This window comes from Hoplias malabaricus, chromosome 13 (assembly GCF_029633855.1).
Source record: "Hoplias malabaricus isolate fHopMal1 chromosome 13, fHopMal1.hap1, whole genome shotgun sequence".
NCBI classification, from domain to species: Eukaryota; Metazoa; Chordata; class Actinopteri; order Characiformes; family Erythrinidae; genus Hoplias; species Hoplias malabaricus.
Window position 1 is genome coordinate 25,348,821 of NC_089812.1, and position 25,861 is coordinate 25,374,681.

General features: G+C 41.9%; 1 protein-coding gene across 1 annotated transcript in view; it reads right to left on the reverse strand.

Annotated features, from left to right (window-relative positions):
- Positions 1-8,250: 8,250 nt before the first annotated feature.
- The window catches only part of srcin1a (SRC kinase signaling inhibitor 1a), a 96,825-nt gene continuing 79,214 nt past the window's right edge, over positions 8,251-25,861 (reverse strand). Inside the window, 8 exon segments of the mRNA XM_066641654.1 lie at positions 8,251-9,302; positions 15,991-16,107; positions 18,242-19,015; positions 22,963-23,208; positions 24,088-24,549; positions 24,671-25,004; positions 25,124-25,271; positions 25,599-25,729. Coding sequence (XP_066497751.1) covers positions 8,847-9,302; positions 15,991-16,107; positions 18,242-19,015; positions 22,963-23,208; positions 24,088-24,549; positions 24,671-25,004; positions 25,124-25,271; positions 25,599-25,729 — 2,668 coding nt within the window. The 3' untranslated portion in view covers positions 8,251-8,846.

Consider the following 25,861-nt stretch of genomic DNA (forward strand, 5'->3'; position numbering starts at 1 on the left):
ACTAATGCATTTGAATCAAATTCTTTACCTTCCACAGTTTATTTGTTGTAATATCCAATGAAATACAATTGCCTTGTGCAACTTTAATGGCTGTTTTGACAGGAAACTGACTTTGGATTTACCACATTAACCCTTAAGAGAATGAACATGCAACAAGTAAATGGGAAAATAAGAATTTTCATGCACAGAGACCTTCTCATAAATAAAGAGCCTGTGAAGCTGGGTAGTAGAAGAGAGCTGAAGTTTATTAAGACACACAACCACAGCAAGTATGTACAAAAGAGTTCAGCTCTCTGGATTCTCTTACAGGGGGAAAATGTCACGGTTCTCACAGAGTTATCATTGGCATCCACACTGATAAATTAGTTTCTGTTTCTTTTCTCTTTTTTTAGACTCTGGTATAGGCATCTATATTTATACATTTATCTTATTCCTTTATATAGAGATCTATGGTACTGTGCGTTTTGGTATAACACACAATCCTAGAGATAGTGGTGGTGGGGGGTGGGGGATTGGGGTGACAGTGGACTGATGAGTTCACCTCTCTGACCACTCTGACACACTCAGCAGCTGTCAATCAAACCTGTCAAACACCACGTCACCACAGAGTACAGTAAGATCGGACATGCCTGCGCCACGAAGATGTCTGATGTATAAAAGTCTTTTGTTTTCTTTTTTTTTAACTCTACTTTGACTCTACGGTTGTAAACCATTTACATCTGTGCCCTCCACTTGTGCCTCTTTTATTATATTTTCTTAGATAACACATGTAGACGACTTTATATTTTTATCAACAATGGCACCGTGCGACTGCAGTTAGAATACACATGCATTGCTAGTCTTTTTTTTTAAAATAAATACTCCATAGAACTCCTTACAACTTCATTGTGTTGTAGATAAAACTCTTTATTTTTTGTTAACCCGGACATAACATGTTTTTCGTATAACTCTAAGAATGATGCTTCATATTTACATATACTCATAACTATTCGTCTAGGTCTTTGTTTTGTTCGATGCCAAGATTCGGTAACATCCACACAGTCAAGAAAAAGGCTCCAATAAGGGAAAAAAAATCTAACATAAATCTACACAAATCGTGTCTATTGTAGTCATTAAAGATGTGCTTCCATTGCTGTTATCAGTGTTTCTCAATGTGCTATAGGAGACGGCAGGACCTTAAAGGGAACCTTGACTCTTCAGACCTGTCTGCATTAAAGAAGTGCACATGCCCAGTACTACTGAAATAAAACAATCAGCTACAAACTTCATTTGTTTATAAAAGTCCATCTTAATATAGCTTACCATATTATACTGTTATACAGTTACAACTGATATAAAATAAGACCAAAAGTGTGTTTCTCTGAGGAATGTCACATTTTAGCTATGATATTGAAGGTTGTAATTCTAAAATATAAACTTTTCCTTAAATTAATATACAACTGTAGAGAGTTATATAAAATTTTGTTGCATTTTTAGGTAGATCTCTTTTATTATAGACATCCAGGGACTATTCAAGTTCATATTTACTGTTACAAGATCAAACAACAGCCCTAAACCCATTACATCCCTGTGAAAAATACTACGGTACATTGCAGGTTGTATGATGGTATTATAGAAAATACCATTTTATTATTATACACATTTGACATATGCTATGCCACTTCTAAATTATACTATGAATGGTTTCTTCAGAAGTGTGCACATGGTGATACTTCCAGAGTTTTGTTTGATTTTATAGCTGTACTAAGGCCAAGGATTTATAACATAACCCCTTGGTACATTTTTGTAAGGGCCCTTTAAATATTTACAGTGGCAAAGATTTTTTATTCAAAGCATGTTCAACTTACAATATCATACTGTCATATTTATGTCAGCTGTAAAATGTACTGATGTTATTATTATTATTATTATTATTATTATTATTATTACTATTAATAGTTATTATTATCACTCTAGCAATGCAGTTTTTTTTTTTTTTTTTTTTTATAAATACAGTCTGTGTTAAGATTCCTGGACATAAACAGGATTTAAGATGTCTTATACGTCAGGATTTTATTTAATTCAGCTACCTTCTGCTTTCTTCTACTCATTTTTCTCACTTCCTTTCAGTAAACGAGACGATGTAATGATTTGCCCAAACTCAGATCAGATCAGCGGACATTTTAAATCAGAAGGACACTGCAGTCCCACTACCATCCATCAGAGGGCACACATGCAATTCAAGAGACTTCACATTAGTTTTCACGTTTAACTTCAACTCCACACCAGAAAGGACATAAATGACCAGTGGGTCCTGTTTCACAAAGTAGGAAGGTATTCCACAAAGCAGGGTGTCTCAATTAACCAGATAACTTTAGCCCAACTCAACCTAACCAAGGGAAGGAGAAGTAAGAGATCCAGCTAACTCTCAAACCCTGCTTTACTGAAAACCCCCAGGACTGCACAGCTAGCCAGATTAGCTCGAATTCCCAACTGGAAAGCAGACGAGAAACATTCTCACCTCTGGGCTCAAGTTATTTGAGAAATCCTGCTTTGTGAAACACCACCCCAAAGTCAGAGATCAGGGTTACAGTCAGGTCCGAAACAGTTTCAACAACTGTCCAAACACACAGCTTCAGTTTTCTGTTGGCAGGGTTGGCAAAGAAAGACAAAAACAAACCAAAAAACTAAATAAAAATCTCAAACTCCTTTCACATTTCCATCACAGGAACTAATATAAAAGTCTTATTAACAAAACCGCTAATCACACAATCTAAAATGATACCAACTCTATATTACATATGATCAGTACTGTACATTTAGGTAAATATATATATTTATATATGTATATATATATATATATACTCAACTCAATATATAAAATGCTTCTCGTATGAATAAATAATTTGCTAGTGTGATATAGATTTCCTGAAAACAAAACTTCAGAATAAACCTGTACAAAGAAAGCTCAGTTAATAAAAAATGAAACAGATGACAACATAAAGCTTTGTATAGTTTGTGTTTCTTCTATATGTAGTTTGTCAGTGAATGACAGACACAGATACCTCACTAAATAACCACCACATATTACGGGCTCGCAATGAAGGATGAATATATTGTTGATGGGTTTCTAATTCTTCATTCTCAGTATATTACATGTTGTAAACCAGGGCTTGGGATTTTAAGGCAGAATCCCTGGGGACTGTGGAGCTAGATTTGATCTGAACACCAGGCTTTTGTGTGTGTGTGTGTGTGTGTGTGTGTGGATAAAGGGTCTGCCTCAAGTTGTACATGAAGTCCAGCCCCTTTTTCATCACTGAAAATTGGTGGAAATGTTCTCAGACCTCCGGGGTTTAAGAATATTAAAAAGTGCTTTTTTACACTCGGCTTGGTTCTGCTCCTTGCTCCAGGGAGAGAGAGAGAGAGAGAGAGAGAGCGAGAGAGAGAGAGAGAGAGAGAGAGAGAGAGAGAGAGAGAGAGAGAAAGAGAGAGAGAGATGAGTGGATGTCATGGTTAGTGCTGTATTTTTTATTTATTTTTTTTTCTGCTCAGCGTCTCCGACAGGGCATGAAACCCACTGCTTCCTAAGACAAGTACAGAGCTCTGAATTAGGAGCTTTTTTTAAAGGTGGATGTGACTGTGATCACTGCTGCATGAATAAACAGATTTCTCCTGTTTGGCCAGACTTTATGAAACTCGGGCTCTGAGGGCAGTGAGCACGACACTAACTCAGCTTACTGTGAACACGCTGTTTGAGAGTTCAAGCCTTTTTAGCCCAAGAGATGTATTAAGTCTGTTTTACTGGGGATTCTTTATAAATTTGGACCTGGGGGGATATGCTCCACACCCAGTGGCTTCAATTCAGAGCAGGGGTTGCCAAGTTTTACTGAGAAAAACTTAAGAGAAATAGATAGACCAACTCAAAGTGTTTAACCCCTGAAAAATCCCTAAAAACCCCACTGTAAAATATAAATTTCCAGTCCGATCTTAAAACAGTGACAAAACAATACTTAGCAACCACCTTGAAAACAATAGCAACCATTTTAGAGCACCCTAGCAACCACCTGGGATTTGCTTATGCTGTGCAATCGTTGTATAGTTCCAAAATTTATTTTTGTCTTTGCTCTTGTCAGGATAATTCCTTTGTTGTTTCCAAATTGAACAGGATTTAAAAGAGCGTGTCTGACCTATCAACCTTAGCTATGCTGACATGCCCTTGTGGGTGGTCCATGGTGCTATGTATGGGCATTCAAAAACTAGCGCTTGCACATACACAATGAGAGAATTTGTACCACAGACACTGAGCTAGAATATCTATCTACATCTGCAGGTGTCTTTGGTGCACAGCAAAGAATAAAACAGCAGAAAACTCCCTTTAGGTCTGTAAAAGCATCCCTTCAGTCAAACTGGCACTTAAGCCTCTTGAGTCACTGTGCACAGCCACTAGAGACCCCCATCAAGAATGGAGCTCCCAGGAGACAGAGTTTGGTACGACTCCCTCAAGCTAAGACGAATCGTGCAGACAGCTTTGTCTCGTTTTTCCAAGGAATAGTAAAGAATAGGGGTGAAACAATGCATTCTAACATGCTGAAGGCATCAGCCAAGATGATTCTTAAGGATTCAAATTAAAGACAATAAGCTTCAATATTGCAGTATTGCATAAAATATGTACTCATTAATTAATAAATTTAGCATTCAATGTACATTCCTTTGTAATATTCAATAAATATGTTCTTATTTGGCCAAAATACATTTATAAATGTAAAACTCCAAACAAAAGCTTATATTAGTTCTGTTGTCTATATTGCACTGTTTAGGTAGTTTGTCTAATCACATATTATATGTCTAGTGTTTTTTAATAACATTTTATAACCATATAAAAATGTATTGGGACATACTCCAGTATCGGCTGTGTTCCAAAAGTTGGTCTGGAGAAGTTTAATGGCAGCGAATAAATTCTACTACAAATAGCTGTGTATTTATTTAACAGCATGTCAACTAAAGCTGGCTGTGAAATACATAGTTTTAAGTCTCTTTTCTTTGCATTTAGTACAAATTCTCTGACACATCCAGGCCACAATAGTGGCTGTTTTATAACATTATAATGAGAATCTGTGGATAAAATGCTGAGTGCCCATAATTCATTAGCCTTGTTAGCCTTCATAAGCTTTCAATGGACATTCCTCCCTCTGCTGCCACCTAGCTTAATATCATAATGCACTTACTGCAATGTCCTCGAGATTAGAAACTGAACTGGATGGAGAAATCAGACATCTACACTGCTAGCAAAGAGCAAAGGACTTCTGCAAAGGCTAACGTTAGAGAAGATGGTCTTGCAGGCTTCCTTCGATGGAAATTGCAAAGCTTGGAATCCCGAATCTCCAAACTTGACTATCCACAGAATCAATCATAAGACACGGAGCATGGGTGCTAATCTCTGCTGCTAATACCAGCCCACAACTCACTCCATTTTTTTCATCCCCACACCAAAAACAATACATTTCAAACGTCAAACAGCGGAACGGAAAACAACTCTTAGTCCTCCCCCGTGCGCACTCTCGCTCCCTCTGGGCTAGAGCTAGCCCTCTGATAGGAAATCTGCAGGCTGTGTCAATGACACACTTGCTGTGTAAGACTCAGACTCCTGGTATGAATGCCAAGCAGCTTATGAGCAAGTGTGTGGGTGACTCAGTCATGAGGTTAAAAAGATGGCTAGGGTCAGCCAAGGACTCAGTCATAGAGATCAAACTGTAGACATGTCAAGACAAGGCGCCAACTGATTCTGACTCTTGACCTCTGTCACTGCGTCTACATTCAGAGCACCTAGCAGACCCCAGGCCTGTCACCAGCATGATTGTATATGACATTTAGTTGATGGATAAATAACAGCACCTAAAAATTTAATTCTGTCTATTGTTCATATGCAACCACACAAAAACTAGGCTGGCTAATTAGTCCTTCCAACCAATGACAGACAAGCTTGAGCTCAACCAAACAAACAGTGCTCAACAGTGCCCTCTACAGGTTGTTATAGCACCCATAAAGCTTCTATATAAAGGCTTTACAATTACGATTAGAGGGGTCATCCCTATATGGAATACAGGTTCCAGACTACCATACTATTTCTGACCCGTCAGGTACATTAGTTGGCCTGGAACCTGTATGCAAGGATCTGGATACCAAAGGCATCTGCACTATGTTTTGGAACATTGCTGTGAGGATTTGGTGGCATTAGAGCATGAGTAAGGTCCGATCCTCATGTGGAGTGACTAGCCCAATGCCAAGACTTCCAAACTTGTGTGCAAATGCCTGGACCTAAAGTGTATGTTGTAATTGTAGGAGGCCTAGTGGTCTGTTGCTGCGCCTATAAGAAGCTTCAACAAAATGTTCCAGGGTTATAAATTCATGGCTGAAGCTCTAGTTGGGAATACAGTTGTGCCATATTGTGCTCAAATATATGGATGATTTGTCAACCAAGCAAAGAACCATAATTAGGAAAGGCCATGACTCTCCTAAGCCAACGCCAGCCTAAGCCTGATGGGAAGAGCTCCAGTCCTCCTCCCACACCCCAGACCATCTATCCATCCATCTACTTTTCTATATCCCCATTAAACTGAAACCTCTCAAAAGGTAAGACCAAAATGTTTGTGCCAGTTTTCCGCAGATTGTCAGCTACGATCACTGAACTTTTCAATACACTTTTCTCAGCTGAGATCTTTTGTATAGTTTTTTTTTTAGTCTTCCTCTTGAGATGTCCAGCTTTGCCATTTGTGCTTTTTGTGCAGTGATCACATCCCAAATGTTGTAATGTCGCTCAAATGACCTTTGGACAAACAGCTCTCTTAAGGCATTTTATCTGCGCCAAAACTATCAATCTCCAAGCCTCTTGCTCTGTCTGATTGGTCAGCATCCAAAATAGCTGGCAAAAACTACCAGCCAACTCCTTCTTCCCACAATCCATCTGTCACCACGGCAACCTGTGCCATGAAATATGGCACTATGACAAACTAGCTGTATGAAAAGCCATTTTAGAAGTGTGCATGTGTGTGTTTGCATTCTAAATGAGGATGGAATGTGTTGGAGAAGGGCAGTGTGCCTATAAGGAGTATTATACTGTATAGAAGAACATGGCAACACTATGTATTCCTTTTTCACTTGTGTAAAAACCTCACTAAGATGATAGCACCACTTTGGATTGGTTTCCTTTAGTGTTTTTGTTATTATCCAGAGAAACAGCTCTGGAATGCAATGCACAGATTACAGTTTTTAGTTTTGTTTGTTTCACATTCGATCATTGTCAATATCCATAAGACTGATAAAAATCTGAACACACACGGACTACTACTGTACTGACTCTTCGATTATTATTGCAGACTCTACTTGGAATTGCACATTTTCACAGTCTAGCTAGTATTACACTTGATGAGGGGAATCTACTGGACTCCACAAGGTCTCTGACATGTGGGGATTTGGCAAAACAGGCTGTGGGTTTGTTACAGAGTCATTCTCCTGGGCAGCGCTAGGCTAGTCTGGTGCTGTGGAGCCTCCAGTGGGTGGTTGTCCAAGCCCATCTGTGGGCCCTTTACTTGGGGAACTGGCAGTACGGCTGAGTGGCTGGATTTCAGGAGGGTCCAGATGGGACGAGAGCAGGTCCATGATGAGGGAGATATGGTAGGACACTCTTAAAAATACAAGCACCACAAGGCTACTTTGGAGACATGCCATCAAAGAACCATTTTAAGTTTCTTCACGTACCTTTAAGTGGGAGTATTTTGGGGAACCAATGAGCAGATTTGATAAAAGAAGCACAGATTTAAACTGGGTTCTCCAATATTAACATGTAAAGAGTTCAAATATAAACCCTTGTACAAGTCATGCCCTTCTTGAATGAAGTCTGATTCCAGCTGGTCATAGATGTTAAGTGGTTCTCCAATGGCATAGGTGCAAAGAACCTTATTTGGACACTCATTGTCTCATTGTTACTTTTTAGATAATGTATAGATACTGTGCTGTAACTGTGAAGTGTTTTAGCACTTTTCCACCAAAAGACCTCTGGTTCTTGAACAAGTTCTATTCGGGATTTTGAACCTTGGTGCTATGCAGAGAACCAGCTTGCCGTCAACAGGGTTGGGGGTGGTGTTGGGGGCATGGGGGGTGGGGTTGGGGACGTAGGAGGGTGGGGTTGGGGGCATTGGGACTTATAAGAAAATATAACATGCTGCAAATGATCCTGTCCAGCTCCACAATGTGATCAAGCTTTGAGGCCCTGTGTTCTTTCTGGAGCTCCTTTAGCTTGAAACGCCTACAGACACAGCTCACACTAAAGAACATACTATTATTTGGTTCCAACAGGGAACACACTTTTCTGGGTTGGGAACAACTTATCTTGGTGGAAATGTGCCAAAAGTTCCTAATTAGACTTTGCAAACAAGAACCAAATCGGTTCCACTTTGGTGGAAAAGAGCTTTGAAGGAATTGTGTAGGTACTGTGCAGGACCTGTAAAGATACTGTGTAGGTATTATGTAGGAACTGGATAGGTACTGTGAAGATATAGTGTAGGAACTGTGTAGGTAATGTGCAAGTACTGTGTAGGTACTGAAAACAGGCCTTTATGTGCTAACATGAGGAGCATGAAGTCAAAGTCAGCTGCTGATCCAGAGGTTGCTCCACGGCTCTTTCACTTTGTTGGGGACATCCTCTTCATGCAGAGGCCTAATCCTTCAGCAGCTACACTTTCAGTGTCCTTTCACTGCGTAAGGCTGATGGCAAAAAGCCAAGCAACTGTGTGCATGTGAGTGTGTTATGGGGAAGGACTGACAAGGTGAAGACTGGCAATGAAAAACAAAACAAAAAAGGAGGTGATTCCTCATTCCATGCTTGAAGCAGAACCAGTTCCAGTCTCCTTCTTGCAAAGCTCCTTGTCTTGTACCAAGCTGCGATTTGCCAGGGGCTTGAGGGGCTTGAGGGTTAGTGAGGAGAGGCTGAGAGCAGACAGTGGAGAAGAAGAAGAAGAGGGGGATGATGGTGAGGTAGGGGATGTAGGGGACCGTCCATTGGACACTGGAAGGGGCAGCGTAGCCGAGGTGTTTGCACGGTGCTCCCGGAGTAGCCGTTGGTGCCTGAAGGTGGAGGACAGCAGCAGGGCCTCAGCAGAGAGGCTGGTGCTGGCCGAGAGGCTTGCTAACAGGGCTTTGGCCTGACTGGAAGAGGACAATGCTCCCTCCTGGGGGTACTTACGAAGACCTGATGCTAGCCGGCCTGAGAAGCTAGCAGCCCGGGTACTGCAAAGTGGATGATCAGATGCTGTAGAATCCCCCAGAGCCTATGGTCAGCATGGAGTGAAGGAGCAGAGAGGAAAGTGAAGAGAAAGAAAGAAGAGAGTGAGAGTGAGAGAAGAGTGGACTGTTCTTGTTTTTTTCAAGGGCATGGCTAAGGTTTGACTGGGCATTGGGCAAATCTTCTCGGGTCTCGTTGTTTATTTATATGTGAAGGAGCTAAGCACCTCGTGGATCTGGCTCATAACCCACTCACTCACATTTAACAGGTTCAATGTTTTTCACAAGGGGGCGCTAATAGCGCTAAAATGTTTTTTTTGGTGCTTCTCATCAATGATACTGTGCACTCTTGTTTCACAGACAGAGACAGTCGGTCACACACAAATGTAGACATGTGGGCCTGGTGGAAGTGGGAGATACAGGGGGTTGGTGTAGAGGGGTAGGTTGTGTAGACAAGGCCTAGTAGGGTTTGGCTTCAGTGAGAGAAGATTCTGAATAGGCAGATGAGAAGAAGAGGAGGAAGAAGAGTAGGAAAGAGGAAAAGAGAGAGAGAGAGAGAGAGAGAGAGAGAGAGAGAGAGAGAGAGAGAGTGGGAGAGGTGGTCGAGCAAGCCTGGTTCAGATCAGGTCATGTTGTCTGTCTTCTCACTGCTGCGAGGGTCACAGGTCAGGAGTGTCGGGTTGCCATGGGAACACAGTGGTCAGAGCATCGTCGCAGTGGAGACGATGGCAGGTTGTGGTGAGGATGAGGAGGAGGAGGAGGAAAGAGGGAAGGGAAGGAAGAGGGATGAAAGGATGAAGACAGAAGACATAACACTGGTTAGTATCAACCATGCAGATGCCAGCCAGGTGCAGTGAACATGGCATGTAGTCTTGTAAGGGTGTCTGGTGGTTTTATGTAAAATCCCACTTGGTGGGATGGGGTTTAAGTCCCAGCTTGGGCAGGGACATGAGGCTACATGAATAAAGGTTTGCAGAAAGACCCCTGTTCTTATTGCACAGCTACAGATGCAATCCCCTAGACCCTGAGATCCCTCTAAGACTCAAGAGGGATTCTGTAAGATGGGTGACATCCCACATCTGCTGAGGTTCTAGCTGTCTTGCGAAATGGTTGTCAATTCCTATAGGGTGGGAGGCACTCAATAGCTTAAGGGCAAGGCCACCCTGTCTCTCCAGGGTGTATCTCCCCTCACCTGAGAAATCCCTCTCAAGTCTCTGAGTCCTGAAGGCTCATCTAGGGACCAATTGTTACCCCATGACAGGACCCTTAAAGCTGAGACTACATGGCATGTGGGTGCCACAGCATACAAAAATCCACTTCCTTCAGAGATTTTTCAATATGCTAACAGTGTAATGCAACAGATGTAGGTCATCATAGTTCACCTCCCCTCATTGGTTACTTTGTTGTTATGAAAACAATATAAACATTGAAGCAATGACTCCGCTCCCCAATTGGAAAATCCCCTCCTACATGAGAGCACTTCTCAAAGCACTTTAGCAAGAGCTAGATTATGCTAATGCTAGTGGGTGTAGTTTCCTTTTACATGACACATCCCTTGGTGACCATGGCTTAAGGAAATGTGCTGAGGTGGGCTGCAATTATAAAACCAAGGAACTGTCATTATGTTTTTAAAAACAAACTTTAAAAAATGCTGATTTTCCTTTTTTTTCCGTTTTGTATCATCTAAAAACAGCAGTAAAAGGACTAGTAATTAGCTAAGTAAAAAACATTGGCACAATAAGCTAATGCTTCACCCTACACCTTTTTGGTTTGGTATAGTTTTTGTCTCGACTGCCTTGTATATTAATTTAATATTTTGTTATCTTTATCGTTGTGTTCTTTTAAAGTGTGCTTTATTTTTAAAGTGTATTCATGTTGAATACCGAAATAAACAATAAAATTAGGGGCTTAATGCTGAAAATGTGTACATTTATATATTTTAAACCCAATTACTTTATTGTTCCACAGCATTGAAAAGGTAGGTATGTTTACAGCATCTTTGAGCCAATCAGCACACTTGTTAAGTACACGCTGCTGATTGGCTATTTAAATTAGCCTTAAAATTAGTGATGTGTTTAACAGAAACAACATTGCTGTACAAACAGAACACCACCATTACACAGTCTTTCAGAGCTGTTTGGAACAGATGTGTGTACTGTATCTGAGTATCAGTTCTGCATATTAGTTCTCCACCAATTCCTGAATAATAAGAGAAAAAGAGGGCAGAAAGAGAGAGAGGGAGAGAGAGAGAGAGAAAGAGAGAGAGGGAGAGAGAGAGAGTGAGAGAAAGAGAGAGAGAGAGAGAGAGAGAGAGAGAGAGAGAGAGATTCCCAGATGAAAAGAAAGAGAGGGACTCTCAGACAGAGACAAGTGCAGTGGAGACTCTCTGTGCAGATTTGTCACTGAAAGGTAAGATCACATACACTCTGTTTATTTCTTTAATATATATTTATTAATTCATCACAGACAAAACATTTCCTGCCGAATGCCTTCATCATTCGTTCCACTGCAACCCACTCACTGACACCCTTTTGAAGAAGGACAACAAACAAATAAACATCTTATTTACCCATTCATGAGAAATAAACAACCTCTGAAGGGATCAGAGGAAACAGTGCAGACACCAATCACACATCAGCTCATGAAGGACATTGAAGGGTGGACAGAAAAGGAAAAAGCACAATGCATGCAGAAAGAGAAATGGCTGAGAGAAAGAGCTGAATAATGTAAAAAAATGATAGTCTGTGAGAGGAAGATGAAGAGGAATTCAAGGGAGAAATAAGAGAAGACTTTAAAAGAAAGGTAAGGGATGGAAAAAAGGGGAAAATGTGCAGAGAGTTGGAAGAGAAAGAGAATTGATAGACAGAATGGGGAAGAAAACAGTACGTAAAACAGTGAAAAAGACTGATGGGACAGGAGTAAATAGAAAAAAGGTAAGAGATGAAAGGAAAATGGAAACAGAATGGAAAAGGGAAGAAGCAGAAAAGGAAGAGAAGGATGGAAGGTGAAGTGTTGAATGGAAAATGATGAGACTGATTAAAATGGGAGAAAAAATGAAGCACAATAGACAAGAGAGGGAGAGAGGGAATGAGAGAGAGAGTGGAAGAAAGAGGAATGGTTCTTTTTCTGCTCAATCAGAGTGGAATAAATGGCCTGCCTCAAACTCTACCGGCCTCCTCAGGCCACACAAGAACTCTCTCGCTCTCTCTCTCTCTCTCTGTTTGTCCACGCTCTATTTATCTGCTCCTTTCATAAGAGCCTCGGACCAGAAAACTCAGCATAGAAGCTGAAGTGCTTTCTCCTGCTAAGTATATATATATATATATATATATATATATATATATATATATATATATATATATATATATATATAAAGAGAGAGAGAGAGAGAGTTCCAAGCAACAGTCCAACAATGTACCAGTTCTCTGATTCCTCTTAGAAATCAAACACAGCACAAACACCCCCTCCCCTCAGTCTTCATCATCAATCACACACAGTGACTTCAAATCTGCCATTGTTTCATCTCATCTCAGGGTTTATGAGGCAATAGGTGGTCCACCTGAAATCTATAGTGTGCTTCATTAGTTTTCCACATACATAAGTAATGGAGAACTACCAATTAAAGGCTTATAAACAGGGTTTCTGAACTGTTCGTTTGTGGGCCAGTTGGGATTTGCTGATGGCTGCCTGACACACTCTGGTCCCAGGTTTGAGATCAGTCATCTTGGAGTTAGAGCTTAGAAAAACGTTTATCTCGTGTTATATTATTTTACGCCCACACTGGCAATCATCATACTAGTGTTGATGGGGAGGGAGGACTCTGGGGTTGAATGCTGAGTCATCACCAGGTGTGACACACAGGAGCCCTCCCTTGACTAGTTTAATCCTGAATTAACAAGCTCTTAGTGTCGGCACTTTGACAGCTCTTGTCAGTTTGATTTCCTGTGGGAGCCTTAGGTTTTCTAGTTATAAACAGGTGGGCCTTGAGGTGGAAAAGGTGGAGAACCCCTGACGGAAACTACACTTCTCACACACTTTTCCTTCAAGCCATAAGTCTCAAATAGACTAAGCCTTTAGCATGAGCTACTGCTACTGTTTAAACTACGCAAAATACTGTTGAATATTTTACATCATATAATATAAGGGATCTTATATGAAAGCCAATATGAGGTCTGCACAATGAGGTCTGCACAATGCTAACAGGTGGTAGGCACCCGTTACCTATTGAGCCTTGTAGGTCCAGACAGAAGCTAACTCCAGGTCAAACATGTCTTGGCTGATGTTGAGTATTTCATATAAGGGAGGTGCACATTTGACTTAAAAAACTATCACTTTACACACAACCCTAGGGTTGGTCAAAGGGTCAGTTTTTAGGTGTTTTTAAGGACACACGGGGAGTGAAACTGGGGGCAAAAGGGGACTGTTACTTTGAGCTGAGAGCCCAGCAGAGAGGAGACCCACAGGGGGTGTCTGAGTGTCAGACGATGACAACAACAACAACAACAACAACAACCATCAGTCAGTGAATAAAGGTGTAGGGGCTGTTTCTTAGCAACAATCAAGAATGGGACAAGAATGGGCCTATGGAAATAATAGGCCCAGTGGGTCACCTAGCAACAGAACAGAGTGTGCAGGTCACTAGGCAACAGAGATGTAGAGGCACAGAGACTTGTAATAATACAGTAAACCAAACTCCTGCATTGTTTTGTGGGAGGAAAAAGAGAGAAAAAATGGGTGCAAGGCTTAAGTTTTTTTGTAGACAGATGGACCAGTTTTGGTGGGCCCAGGCCCCTGAGTCAGAAATGTCCAAGAATAAAGTCAGAATATTTCGAGAATAAAGTCAAAATATTCAGACAATCTAACAATTCTGAATGAGAAATTTAGACAGTGTTTTCCATTGTAGTGTTTTGTGTGTGATGGTGGGTTGGTTTTATTTCTAGAATGAATGTTTAAAAAATGTACAATTGCCGGCGTGTGTGTGTGTGTGTGTTGTGGTAAACAAAATCTGTTTACACACTTCTACCATAATGCCTACTGATTGTTCCTTGTCTAATTACCACACTCATGTCCACTTTATATTCCACTGTAAATTGGAACTGCTAATGTAAACTGCTCTCATTCCTCCTGCAATACATGCTTATCCATTTTCACTCCTACTGTAATATTCTCTGTAATTCCAAATGTTTTTCTCAACATAATTCCTAATGTAACGTACACTGTAGTTACCATTGTCATTCCCAATATTATTCCTTCTGTTAACGCCACTGTCAACACCAGGCTGTTTATTATGTGTGCTTATTTTATTATATTATCATGTCTTTTTCTTCTCCCTTTCTTTCTCTCTCTCTCTCTCTCTCTCTCTCTCTCTCTCGAACCTGGGAGTGCCTCCTCTCCAAAAGTTTTCTTTCTGTTCTTGTAGTGAATTATAAGTGCACTTCAGAGTCTCTGACAGATGTTGCAGTTTCTTCTCTTTCAATGATGTGCCTCCCATTACGATTCCAAAGCTATTTTTCAGCTTTGCTTCACTTGTGACTGATTGACTGACACACACACACACACACACACACACACAAACGCACAAAAAAAACCACACAGCCCTCCCTCCCCTCAGTCTCTCTGCAGAAGAATGATTTGAGAGCAGCTGGTGAGACAATGTCTATATGAAGAGAGTGCTTCTAAAAGAACACCCTTTTCTTCCTGCTTTCCTTTTCCACATAATGGCACATTAAAAGAGGAATATTATGAAAAGAGAATTGAACACACATGTGGGCATATGAAGCCCAGCAACACACAAACTGTGAAACAAGCCCTCCCAGTTAATATTTGGTGGCCTGCCTAAGTCAGAAACATTAAAACATGAAACATGACTTCACTGACATTCTGTTTTAAAGCGGACATATTCTAGTGCTCTTCCACAAGTGAACACAGTCCTGGGGTCTAATGAAACTTCATAAACACAGGTCCAGTGCTGTGACTGAAGAAAACCCAGATGCAGGGCTATTCTAAAGTCTCTGCACTCTATCAAAGAAGCAAAAGCGCAACATCAGACCGATTTGTTTTGTTTTATGCCTTGTTTTCTGACCACAAAAAAAAAAAACTGAAAAAATGTGTACTTGTTTTACAGTGTGTGTATGTTGGTATTCTCATGCTCCCCAAATGAATGTGCACATGCATTGAACAAGTGATTTTTTCCATAAATTCCCTTTACGAGTTGCCTCTTTATGCACCAATATGTAATACACCTTAAAAGAAAACTGCTAATATTAAAAATTAATACATTTCCTCTGCTGGGCGCTATACTGTTCATAAATTTGGAATCACCTGTGATAATAACTGATGTTGTTGTGTTCTGTGATGGGGAACCATTTGTCTGTTACGACAGATGCTGTCCCCCAAACCTAAAGGGACTTGATAACTCATAACAAGGCATTCCCCTGGAGTAGGAAACTCCAACCAGGAGGGACAGTGCCACCATGAGAGGGTACGTCTCCCACACTGATGAACAGACGGGGACAGACAGACCCTTACTCTAGAGGATGCCTTGCACCTGTGGAACCCAAGGTTGTAACTATGAAAGACAGAATTAAACTCACTAGAGGTTGACCAAACGTGTTTTTATGCCACCTTTGGCTGGATCTGTAGCTACAGTATCTAAAGATGTTTTCCATGTACGGCAGCTGCAAATGTAGTTAAACACTCTGAGATTAAAGGTCAGGTGCCAGAAGACTCTCCTACCTGCTGCTGACCCTGACTCTTGATGAAGTCGTCCCTCTGTTTGCTCAGTTTAATTTTCTCAGACCCGCTCTGCTGCTGGAGATGCTTTAGACGAGACATTGCTTTACCACCAGCAGACTGAGAGAGAGAGAGAGAGAGAGAGAGAGAGAGAGAGAGAGTGAGTGAGAGATTATAATATGTATGGATGGTTAAGTCACTGATATAAAAACAGTGCTCTCTGTGTCATCTTCATTGAGTGTGTGTGGTGTTTAAACAACAGTGAGGCTGAGGAGTGTGAAGAAGAGGCAAATAGTAGGAAGGTGGAAATGGAGCATAAACAAGATGTGGCAATAGTGGCAGGTTCCCAGTGACAACTACAATCTTTCACACACACACACACACACACATACACACTCTCATAATCTTGTATCTGTGAATTGTAGGGACATGACATAGACTTCCATTCATTTTGTGGAGACTTTTTAGTAAATACTAGTAGCTTAACCCTAACTCTAGCCACTAAGTTATTTTGACCCTTTCTATTGGTCAAGTCTCCATTGAAGAAATGGAGATACGAGTTTTGTCTCTACTGTGGTGATATCGTTGCTGTCAAGAGAGAAACATGTATCTACATTTTTGTTGATATTTAGATTACCACTGATTATTATTCAAACACAGCAGCTGTCCTTCATGTAGTGTGAAAATTTTACGATGAATGGACCAATAGAAATGCTCTAAAATTAACTGGAATAAAATCTTTGGAACACTGATTTCCATTGAAAGACAAAAAGTTTTTATTCTTTTTATAAAGGTAATATTTTGAAGTGATATGTTTGTCTTTGGACAGCAATGATATGTACGTTCTCAAGTGTAATACTATTTCCCATGGGTTTATGGGTACTTAAATGCCAGTATATATATATATATGTATATATAGTACCAGTCAAACATCAGAGAGGGTTTCCTTTGTTTTGGGCCATTTTCGACATGTTGTGAATGTACAGCACCAGTCAAAATTTTTTTTAAATTATTTTCTACATTGTAAATGAACATGGAAGATGTTAAAACTATGAAGGAACACATATTAAACAAACTAGAATATGTTTTATACTTTAGATTCTATAAAGTAGCCACCTTAAATCACAGGAATTAAAGGGACGTGGTTGTGTTATACATCTATAAATATATGAAACATCAAATTTTGTGTCAGCATTTAGCTAGTGACCATAACATTCCCACAAAACTCTCCTGCAACTGTCCAGCAACCAGCCTCACAACTACAACAACAGTGATGTTTGTTTTGTGTAATCAATTTTTATCAAAGTTGGGCTCATAGCTTTTTAACCAGGATTCATGATCTAAGTGATGTTCCTGTTCTAAGGCCCTTGATGTTTTGGCTTTGTTTACAGCCCCTAGGACACATTCCACTCGAAATCAGTTTGATACACATGATTAGCTCGGCCAGATTCAGACCCACCATTATAGATAAGGAAAGACTGCCCTGAAGACATAAACATGTGGACGATCAGGGACTTCGTCCTGCTAAACATCTGATAAAACAGGAGTACGGGCGCACAAAATGAGACAGCAGAATTTACCCTTGACATTAATGGGTGTGTCATATAGGAATTATTGAGTGGCAATGCAACAAGTTTTTGACTGACATTGCAGTTTCGCACCTTCCATCATGGCTCAAACGCTCTTGTGACTTGTGATCATTTCCTGGCTGTAAAAAGGTCTGATCAAAGTCAGATAGATGCCTATTTGTAGTCTGAAATCTACCATTTTCAACAGGACAAAGCCACTGCTCAGCACCTGAACTCACAGAGCCTTGACAGACATTCACTCTGGCACCACAGCAAGGCCAACTACATCTAAAACAGACATACCTCTGGCTAAAAAATGAACCTTGACTCGACAGTTGTTTGCGGAGTTACTGAAGCCTGAAACAGAGCAGACTTTAGAATGTCTAGCTCGTATTTAACTGACGCTGTCCACCATTGAGACAGGAGGTCAGGCCCAAGCAGACCGTTCAGAGACAAGAGAAAAGAACAACCCAAGACCCTACAGCGTATGAAAGGAAACAAGCAAAGAAGAGAAGGAGAAGCAAAAGCAGTTTATTTCCATCATGAGACAGTTATGGACATTCTTACAGAGAGCGACAGGAGAGAGGAGAAAAGAGAGCAGTCTTTCACCATTAAGAACAACCCAGACCCAGAGAGAGAGAGAGAGAGAGAGAGAGAGATACAGACTGAAGAGTGTAGGGCTGAACCTGGGTTAAATCAGAGCTGATGGATGGTTTGGGTGGGACAGGGGGTCTTTGAGGCTCTCCTGGAGTCTTAAGCCTGTGTTCGGAGGTTAAGGCAATGCTGCTGGACCTCCGTAAGGTGCAGGAGGCTGATGGGCTGTGAGGCTGAGGAAGGGTGGAGTAGTGCCCTGCACTTGGATGAGTGTTAAACTCCATTAGACTGAGCTCCAGCTCGCGGATGGTCTCCTCCAGACTGTCCAGACGCCTGTAGGTGCTGTGTTTAATGTCCTCTTTTCCTGCCTCCTGACCCACCCCTTGGGTCCTGGTCCCAGGGGCTATTAAAGGCTCACTTGGTTCTGGCTTCCCTGGCCTGTCCTCTTCTCCATCTATTTCTTTCTGGTCCTCTTTCTCAAAAGACTCTTGGATCCTCAGCTCAATTCTCGTGGGTTTTTTGACTGCCTTGTCCTCAGCGGAAGGTGTCCGGGACACTGCTGGAGGACTCCTCAGCTCCGCCTGGAGCTCCTTCTGGTTCCCACCCAAGTCCGGCTTTCTGGATCGCCTTCCCTGAGTGGTTGCCAAGTCCTGTTTCCATAACGACAGACTGGGGGTCTTAACAATGTGGCTAAAGTAACTGAGAGTGATGTCATTTCCTGAGTCCCTGTCCCTCTGTGGCTTGTTAGAAAGCCTCTCCGCATCGGAAAAGGTCCCTCGCTCAGGGACCTCAGTTGGAGAAGTAGGGAGAGAAATACATTCTGTCAAAACGATCTGAGGAACTGAGGAAGAGGAGGGTGGACCACGCTGAGCCTGTGAAGTACAAAGCCACAATTACACATAATAGACCTGTTTTTGGATTAAGCACCATTATAGCTGGATTAGTTTTACCAGAGGGGATTTGTAATATAATCTGTCAAAATTTATTGGCCAGTTGGTAGAGGATATTGTTCAAAATCCCACAAATATTCAAGATTAAAATATCACAGACTGGATGTACATATCCACCACAAATAAAACTCAATTACAGTAACAACAGAAAAGCATGAGCTGGATTGGAATAGGCTATTATTACTAAGGGACATCTGAGTTCAGCCAATCACAGTTGAGCATTCACTGTAGACTCTGGTCTTCAGTCACATATGATTCGTACGGGAATAAAATGCTCTACAGAACTCACTGGTCACTTCAATTACAATACCTCCTCCAATAACGTTCACCCAAATTGAATAAATGTGTCATGTTACACTGCATATACTTTAAGTATTTCTTATATGTGTGTTATTATGTGTACAAAAAAGCATTAATGTTTCTGTTGGGTAACATGTCATTTTGTCATTTTATGGTAATGGTCGCACAGTATTTAAAAATGACTATTCTTGTTGTATTTAACAAATATTAACCTTAAAATGAAGTAGTTTGAAACAGAGAGCAGCAAGAATTTATTTGTCCCTGCATTTTCTGTTCTGTTCTTGAGGATAATTTTGTATCCAAAAGTACATGTGAGTCTTGGTTTAAATGATTTAGATAAGAATCATATTTGTGTAGCACTTTTCATACATAAATGCAGCTCAAAGTGCTGTACAGAAATATTTAAAACAAAAATTAAAAAATTAAAATGAAAAATATTAATTATAACATTGTAGTGTAATGAAAGAAAGACATGATTAAAACGATTCAAAACTATTATATAACAAATAGCAATAAACATGAAAAATAAAAGCTTTTGAACATTCCTGAGATCACCTCATTTTCACCTTTAGCCACATTCTGACATTTAAAATGGTGATTTCGATGTTGGAAATAGTGAGTACAACCTAATAATTCATTTTTAGGCTATTTCTGGTCATAATAAATGACACAAGTGCAGAAGAATCATTTAATTTTAAATTGCAATTAGACATTATGCAAAAAAATGCTTTTAAATCTGGCTAAAATATCTTTATTTTCAGAGACTGCAATTTAAAATCAGTCAGGTTAATGACATGACACATTTACCTTTAGGTTTATTACAGTATGATAGTATTATTATTTACTGCAGTGGACTATTACCTGAGCGTCCAGTTTTGTGTCACTGATGTGGTGATGTATTCTTCTCTGAGACTGTGTGAACTGCTGATACAGGAATATGAAGAGAGTGACAATTTTAACACACACACACACACACACACACACACACACACACACTTGTACTTTAAACTCAATTGTAGCAACCACTTCAAACCATGCACAAGGGGCCAAAGTGACTCTGGGTAAATTGTAGTGAGAGGAGTGAGGAGTGAATTTGTGTGTGTGTGTGTGTGTGTGTGTATGTGTGTGTGTGTTTATGTGTGTCAGTAGAGGGCAGCAGTCCACGCAAATCCACACCAGTTGGGCTGTTACCTGTCCTGCCACTGTAAGTAGGTGCAAGCTGGTGGGAGGAGAAAGAATCCTGGAAAGGGGGCGGGGCTTTATGAGTGCGAGGGAGGAGCTTAGACGCTCTCCACACGGGGTGCGCTCAAACAGCTGAAGGGGAAGGGGCGGGTCAGAAAGAGTGTAAGAAAAGAGGGAAAAAATTTCAGTTTAATGAATTCCTAGCTGAAAGAGCAGACCTTGGAGCACACGCATCAATACTGTAAGCCCCTTCAGCTCCTCAGATAAACAGAGAGCTATCGACCCTGCCTCCGAGAAGCTTGTAGCAGTTTGTGTTTGCGCAGGACTCTTGATGCATTTTTATTCATGAAATCTGAGTGTTTAGAGAGCTGTCGACCACTAGAGTGAGTTCTGATTTATAGGAGCACTTTGTATCACTACAGTTACAGATTGTGGTCCTTCTGCTGCTCTGCATACACTGTAAGGACCCCCACAGGGCTGGTATAATCTGGGTAGTGGATAACTCTCAGTGACATTGCTGTGGTGGTTGTGTGTTAGTTTGTGTTGTGCAGGTATGAGTGGATCAGACACAGCAGTGCTGCTTGAGTTTTTAAACACTGGGTCCACTCACTGTCCACTCTGTGAGACACACCTACCTGATAGATGTCTGAGACAGTAACTCATCTGTTGCTGCACAGTATGTGTTGGTCATCCTCTAGCTCTCCATCAGTGGACATAGGACGCTGTCAGATGGATGTTTTTGGTTGGTGAACACTGAGGACTTTAAAAACTCCCGCAACACTGCTATGTCTGATCCATTTGTACCAGCACAACACACACTAACACACCACCACCACGTCAATATCACGGCAGAGCTGAGTATGATCCACCACCCAAATCATATCTGCTTTGTGGTGGTGCTCTAGGGGTCTTGATCTTTAAAGAACAGGCAGGGGAACAGTGGCTAACCAGGTATGTGAGCAACAGACGGACTACGCTGTGTAACTGTAGAACTAAAATGGACGAGGAGTGTAGAATATTTGAGAGTGTGCCTTTTGTTTTGGTCAGGCAGTGCATAACAACGTAAATATGCACTGAGAGTGGACAATGAACCACTCCAGCTCCAGTGTAGGCCTCTGTAAATTGGTCAGTAACCAGACTGGAGCGGTCTCAGTGGGTTTTGGTGGATGGTCAATGTGAGGTCAATGCACCAGAGCAGGGGGATCAACAGGGGTTTCCCACAGAGCGCGCCAGGGGCATGGAAAGACATGTGGCATCCACTCCTCTGCCCTCTCAAGCGCTCAAGCAAGAAAAGCCAATCTGCCCGCTGATGCTAATGAGCCTCAAACGCACACAGAGGGGGAGATAAGTGTGTGTTTAGCCCGTGAGCTAAAGCAGCCCAGAATGAACAAATACCAACAGAGTTCAAGTGGTGTCACCTTCTTGTGTCAGTGTGTGTGTGTGTAATGCTCAGCTGGTGTGCAACAGGCACATCTGCTGCTACTTGTAGAGCAAGCAGAAGCCATAAGCTCACAGCAGCACTATGAGGATACATTTATACAGGGCTGATTGATATGAGCAGGGTTTTCACATTGTGATATCTTAGGCTGTGTAATAAATATTATCATTATATTAAAAAAACAAACAAACTTTTAATCAAATTAATAGGAATACATTGATATGGAAATCCAGGATATTAGTGGGTAGGATTAAGTTTGGCTGATGTACAGAACCAATCAGAGTTAGCTATAGGTTTATGTCACTTACCTCAATTAAGACAATGGCCTCTGCATTCAGCCCCTAAAGCTCAACTGGGGGTTCTCAGGGGGACAGCTGCACTGAATCATTATACAGTCATAAAACCCATGCACCTAAATTGCATGGAAAGTACCACAGATCCATGAAACTCTCAGCAGCCCTAAATTGCCCTCATTCACATCTCTAGTGGCAGAATGGGGACTCTCCCACTGACTGGTAAAGCGTAGAACACGGGTCCTCAGTACAGTGTCTCAGAAGTGAAGTGTGTATGTTCTATCATAGACTGCAGTGCCTTTGCTCTCTGTTTCTCAGCTCTGGTCCACTGCAGGGGCGTCCAAACCCAGGTTAGCCTCAGTTTGCTACTGCTACTGATGCTGCATTGTTTACAAATGATCGTCAATATTTGTGGTAAATATGGTAAATATTTGTGCTGTGATAATGTATGTTTTTTATATCTAAAAAGAGTAGACACTGGCTGTAAAAATATAACCTGCTTCTGCTTTTGCTGTTGTTTTTTTTTTATTTAGTCTGGAACTCTTTAGTCTGGAGTATTAATATCATGCTTGACAAATAAGACACAACTGATATGAAATTTTGATTCCCAGGCAGTCGTATGCTTTCTCTCAGTGTGATTTTGTAGCAACATGTCAAGGATATTTCACAAGAAAACTATTATGATGATGATATCTGGATAGCTCAGTCCAGCTCAGCACTTTGAGCTGTGATGCTGACTGTACCTCCAGTTCTGCTGCCACTTTCTCCTCTTCTCCAAGCTCTCTCTCTCCTCCTGCCACTGTTGGGGGGGTGGAGGCGGGTCGGGGGGCTTCAGACACACTCCTCCTCAATTTCACATGGGGCTTCTGAATCTCTGTCTCATCAGATTCTGATTTCTACACACACACACACATAGACACATAACCTCAGGCATATATGAGCACCACATTACAAAATAGAGGGATTCATAAGAGCATCTTTTTCTCAGCACCTAGACACAAAGTCATTTTGAATTGCAACATGAATTTTCAGATTCCTTTGTGTTGTTCAAAAGATTTAAGAAGAGATATGAACAAGACAAAATGTCTTCAAGAGATAAAACATGGCCTTCTTTCACAGGAGTATACACTGGTTATTGTGTGCTACTAAATATTCTATCCCCCGAGACCCTGAAACTGGGACTGAGAAACTGGGACTCCCCTGGTGAGGGACAACTGTACATTCCTGGAGGAACAAGGGGGTCACGCCCTTCAGTGAGGGGACAATACTTGCCCCCTGGGTAACACAAAGTCACCCTGTATACCGCCTCACCAGAATGCTAGATATTCCTTCACTTAAGGGCAAGCCCTCGAGGGCAAAGTTTCCCCTTGCCAGATGTTACCCCCTTCAGGGTTTCTAATTACCAAGTATCACTTGGGGTCAAGCAGACCAGTGGTACCCAGAATCAAGAAAACAGAAGTTCTCGCTCTTAAAGCTCAGTCTTCAAAGATTTATTTTGGTACAAATAAACTTGGCAAGCTCATGAAGAGCAGACTCACAAAATTGATGTTTCGCCCTGAGGCTTCATCAGGTCATTGATCACACCTGCTGGAGTCCTTCTTTTATTCCTATTTTAAAGTGGTACCTAATTCTAGCACCTCTAAGCTGATGGAACAGATTTGGGAGTTAGTGTTCTCCTCTGTGTGTGTTCACTGAAATCACAGAACAGTACGCTGCAGTATATTATCAGAATTGTACAGCACTGTCACTTTATTACAAAGATATATGTGCATTACCTTCATGCTCTTGCCGGGTAAGATGACCTCTCCGCTGCGTGTGGTAAGGCCTGGAGAAGATGGAAAGCTCCTCCGGGGTGGCGGAGGAGGGGGAGACTTAGAGGGTTTCTCCGTCCGATACCTGGCAACCGTGAGCTCATCAGAGCCCCTTCTAGACCCTCCATCCTTACTAGAAACCTTGTGTGGGACTTTGTTGGGTTTGTGCTCAGGTGTTGCATTTGTGCTGGTGGGGGCTTCACTCTGGCTCTGGTTCTGATTCAGGTTTTGAATCTGATTCTGGATTTGACTCTGATTCTGGTTCTGGTTTAGGTTCTGGACCGGTTTGATCTGCTTGGCAGCGAAGTCCAGGTCTGGGATGGCCTTCATGAGCTCAGCCTGTGTCTCCTCCAGCAGCCGGTTAATGTCCTGAGCACTGTACTGTGTCAGACTGGCCCTCTTCTCTTCCCAGTCCCTCTCAGCCGCCTGGAAAAAAAAGAAGAGAGAAAGAGAGAGAAACAAAGTGAGAGAACCTCTAATTCTTACTGAAATCAAGGGATTATATGTATGACCCCTTGACCCCACAATCCGCAAACCCAGTCCTTACCAGTCTGACCTCTACAGACGAAGCCTTATCAGACGCTCCTCGTCCCCCCAGCTCTTCCAGGACCCGCCCCTTCAGTGACCCAACGCCATGAGAGTCCCTCTCCCTCTGGCCTGAGGAGGGATTGTTGTGGGCATGGCTATGCGAGTGGGTGTGGCTGTGTGAGTGGGTGTGGCTGTGAGGGCTCCAGTTGGCCAGACTGGACTCGTTGAGGTTGAGCGGGGGACTTGTGGGAATCTCGAAATCGGAGCTTTTCCTGAAATCTTCTCCCACCAGGTGTTTGGGAGATGGGCTGGAGAAATCATCCGGATTCTTCCAGATTCCCTCATTCACCTGCCTGCGTATGGAATATGGGCAAATGCCTCTGACATTAAATAGTCATTAGAATTAATTAGCTGGTCACCTGTAACATGCCACCAGGTGTGTGTGTGAGTGTGTGTGTGTGTGTGTCTCTACCTCTTGAGTGTGGTGAGTGTGTCGGTGATGGTTTTGCAGCGTTTGAGCAGAGCGTCCAGTCGGTGAGGCTCCTCCTTCAGGAACTTGACCGCCTCCACCTCCACCCTCAGCACCACCCGCATCTTACTCTGCAGCCCGGGAAACTGATCTGGTGATCAATAGGACACAGACGCTGAACAAGGACTTTGCTGCATGCTGTGTCTTTTGGGTCCCTGTGTTCTATCACGTCCAGAACAACTAACAAACCGAGATTTGTTTGTGGTGGTCCTGCGGGGTCCTGGCCATTGAATAACAGAATGAAAGAGGGCAAACCATGTACGCAGAATAAAAAATGGGCTAGTGTCTTTAACTGTACTAAAGGCACCTATGGTCACCGGAGCTGATGTAATGGGCAACGAGTGTAGAAACAAATATTTGTGAGTACAATTGTAACATAAATGTCTGTGGCAGTGTGTGATCCAAGGGGGTCTCTCACTCTTCAGCTCTGTCAAGGTCTCTCCCAGCCTCCTCAGCACTGTGGCCTTCTCCTCCAGCTCCTGCACCGTCACGTGCCTGTGATTCACAGAGCTCTCCTTCTGGATCTCCTCCACAGACTTCTCCAGATCACTATTTACACACACATACACACACACACACACACACACACACACACACACACACACACACACACACAAACACCTCCCATCAGTCTCACGTAACTAAGGTTCAACTCTCATACATGACATAATATAGTACACC